This window comes from Triticum aestivum, chromosome 4D, assembly GCF_018294505.1.
Source record: "Triticum aestivum cultivar Chinese Spring chromosome 4D, IWGSC CS RefSeq v2.1, whole genome shotgun sequence".
NCBI lineage: Eukaryota > Viridiplantae > Streptophyta > Magnoliopsida > Poales > Poaceae > Triticum > Triticum aestivum.
In genome coordinates this window covers 5,202,727-5,206,010 of record NC_057805.1, presented here as the reverse complement: position 1 = coordinate 5,206,010, position 3,284 = coordinate 5,202,727, and the positions used below count along the sequence as shown (strand labels likewise).

Below are 3,284 nucleotides of genomic sequence, written 5' to 3'. Positions count from 1 at the left end.
TAAAGATACATAATGTGTGGGTGAAAATATCCTTTATAAAAAATAATAGTGGACGTAGTATAACTTTTCCTTCCATAAATTTATCCACGAGTTAACTTAGGGCGAAATTATTGTTTTGAAAACGGAGGAACCGTCCCATCGAGACTAAATGCGCCATTATTGTACTAGGCAGGCTTAGTCAAAGCAAGGCCTAGAGCATGGAGCAACGATTATTGTAGCTATATGATTAGTATGTCGTACTAGCAGTATAAATAGATGCCCTCCCATTCCCTAAACATTCATCATCCGCTTGCTTGCTGTCCGGCCAGAGCAACGATTGGCCATGGGTTCCACCAAGCCACTCCGGCTGATCCAGCACAAGAAGGAGGCCCTCTGGTTCTACAGCTTCATCTCCTTCGGCTACGACCATGTGTTCAACCCAGGCCAGTACACCGAGGACATGCGCGACATCTCCCTGGAGCATGCCCGCCTCCATAGCCGCGCCCTCAAGGTGGTCGACGTCGGTGGTGGCACTGGCTTCACCACGCTCGGCGTCGTCCGGTATGTCGACCCCGAGAACGTGACGCTGCTCGACCAGTCGCCGCACCAACTCGACAAGGCCAGAAAGAAGAAGGCCCTCAGGGGCATCAAGATCATGGAGGGTGACGCCGAGGACCTCCCCTTCCCCACCGACACCTTCGACCGATACGTCTCCGCTGGCAGGTCAGTTATGGACAATCTCCTTTCCTTAGACTTTACGTTGACACATCCAATGATCGAGTCGTCTGAGTTCTTGATTTTGGCCTCCATGCATGGCAGCATTGAGTATTGGCCTGATCCGCAGCGGGGGATCAGGGAGGCCTACAGGGTCTTGAGTGCGGACGGCGTGGCTTGTATGATAGGCCCCGTTCGCCCGACGTTCTGGCTATCTCGCTTCTTCGCTGACATGTGGATGCTCTTCCCCACGGAGGAAGAGTCAAGACACAAAGCGGAGACTCCCCCTTGCAGGTACTTCCTTTAAATCAAACTAGCACATATGCCCTTGTTTTGTAACGGGGAAGAAAATTATCAGTTATGTGTAAGCACAGTCTTCTGTAGTGGATTTCGTACGACGAAAATGCTAGTTGTCCCATCCACCAAAGCGATCAACAGTGCTACATCCGGATGGTGCCACCCGGTGGCAGGTAGGCGCACATGAGAGTCTAAAAAAAATTGATATTAGTCAGGGATTAATCACTATGTTTGTGTGTTGCAACGAAAGGAAAATTATCAATAATGTGCAAGCACAAGACCCTGTAGCAAATTCTCTAGAAAAAAATGCTAGTTATCCCGTCCACCAAAATGACCCACGGTGCAATATCCGGATGGTACCACCGGCGGCAGGGGCACACCAAAACCTAGAAATGAATGCATATCAGCCGTGCTTTTAGAAAGAAAAGAGGACATACACAGGAGGAGAAAGAGAATAGACAGAGGAGCAAATAATAAAAAGCTAACTAACACATCTACACAGGAGGAGAAAGAGAATAGACAGAGGTCCAACACAGATATGTGGCCTTTGCGTTTCTCGGATATAAGAACAATACAACCTTTTGTAATGGTTTGGTAGTTCTTTGGTGGCCTAGTTGCTGAGGGAAGTCAGAGTGATGTGCGAGCTGTGGGGTTTAAATCCCATATGTGCTTATTTTTTTCCGCTGCATTATTATTAGGTCGAAGGCCCATGTAGCAGTGGTTCGGCCACAGTGTGCGGGGACCACATACCAAATTCTGGATGAATTGTTCTTTTTTTGTTTTCAAGCGGACGGACGCACAAAATTTAGTACGACCTTGGAGAGAGAAAAATGTGTGACGTATGAAAAAAATATGTGAAACATGTTAACGGACCAAACGAAGAATATCACCTTCCTTTATTAGTATTAGTAAGTATTAGTATTAGTATTAGTATTAGTAAGTATTATTATTAGTATAGTATTACTATTACTATTAGTATTAGTATTAGTATAGTGTTAGTGTTAGTATTAGTACATTATTAATATTAGTATTAGTATTAGTATAGTGTTAGTATTAGCATTCGCATTTTTATAATATAATATAATATAATTATTAATTATAAACATAATTATATATATATATATATATTAGTAGGTATAGGTTAATTAAAGTTTTAGTTTTGTCCTGAATAAAAAAATTAATTTAATCAAGTTAAAAATATTTCGTGATGAATCTAATGAAATTAATTTGATGTTGTAGATGTTGGTATATTTTTCTATAGATTTCATCAAACTTAAGGACTTCTAATCTGGGACAAAACTAGAAGTTTAATTAATTTGGCATCGCATCAAATTTGTTTTGGTTAAGCAGATCTAGCAAATTCACATTTTCATCTTAATTACCCTACATTTTCATCTTGTACAGCTTGGTCCGAAGGCTGAGGATGTTAGCAAGCCACATGTGAACCCCATATTCGTCTTCTTTCGGTTCCTCATTGGGACAATATGCGCCACATACTTCTTCCTAGTGCCCATTTACATGTGGATCAAGGACAAGATTGTGCCCCAAGGCCGGCCTATCTAACTGAGGATGCTGCCTGGCAGGAGGAGACAAGATCGGAGTCAATATCTGATCTAAGCCGTGAAAATACCCCTTCTGTTTCATGTTGTATTGTGTATCTATACATATGTGGACAAGTATCATTGGCTCCGTGGCCGTCAGAAGATCGATGTATCATTGGCTCGGTGCATCAACCAATAGAGAGGCAGCTGCTCGAGGACATGGGAAACTAATTGATCAGACTTGTTTCCTGCTTATGTATCTCTCTTCGACTTGTGTGGACCCCTAAGAAGGTCCATCATCTCCATGTACAAATAAATCAAGGAGAAGTCATTCGTTGTAACACAAAGTGGGTATATAAACAATGGAGTTGTCTACTACATCTTCTTTACATATTAAAGTATTCAAAGTTGTGCTCATTGTTAGGCAAAGTTGCGCAACATCGAAACCACGACCGTCTTTTAATACTTCGATTGAAGTCAGTTTTATGTTTTTCACATACTGTAATTTGATCTAAAGTCGATACTTTAGGTATTTCTCTTGGTCATGATTATTATCAAATTGCAGCCTCCATTAATAATTAATTAAATTAAAGCTTATGAATTGGATAATGCTATTACCATTCTTAAAAGAAAAACGCCGTTGACACCTATGGAGGATACTGATCCCAATAGTTTGTCCACAAACTCATTGCATGGTTTTTGTGAAGACCTGGCAAATGAGGAGCTTTCTCATGATGATGAAAATTGGATAGT

General features: G+C 41.6%; 1 protein-coding gene across 1 annotated transcript; it reads left to right on the top strand.

Annotated features, from left to right (window-relative positions):
- The first annotated feature begins 275 nt into the window (after positions 1-275).
- On the top strand, positions 276-2,909 carry LOC123095599 (2-methyl-6-phytyl-1,4-hydroquinone methyltransferase 2, chloroplastic). Its single transcript, XM_044517118.1, has 3 exons — positions 276-702; positions 799-987; positions 2,395-2,909. The coding sequence occupies exons 1-3, from the start codon at positions 323-325 to the stop codon at positions 2,432-2,434; spliced, it is 609 nt and encodes a 202-aa protein (XP_044373053.1). The 5' UTR covers positions 276-322; the 3' UTR covers positions 2,435-2,909.
- Positions 2,910-3,284: the final 375 nt, after the last annotated feature.

Coding starts and splice junctions, on each gene's coding strand:
- LOC123095599 (XM_044517118.1), top strand. CDS start 323: ATGGGTTCCACCAAGCCACTCCGGCTGATCCAGCACAAGAAGGAGGCC. Junction 703..798: donor CGATACGTCTCCGCTGGCAG/GTCAGTTATGGA, acceptor CATGCATGGCAG/CATTGAGTATTGGCCTGATC. Junction 988..2,394: donor GCGGAGACTCCCCCTTGCAG/GTACTTCCTTTA, acceptor CATCTTGTACAG/CTTGGTCCGAAGGCTGAGGA.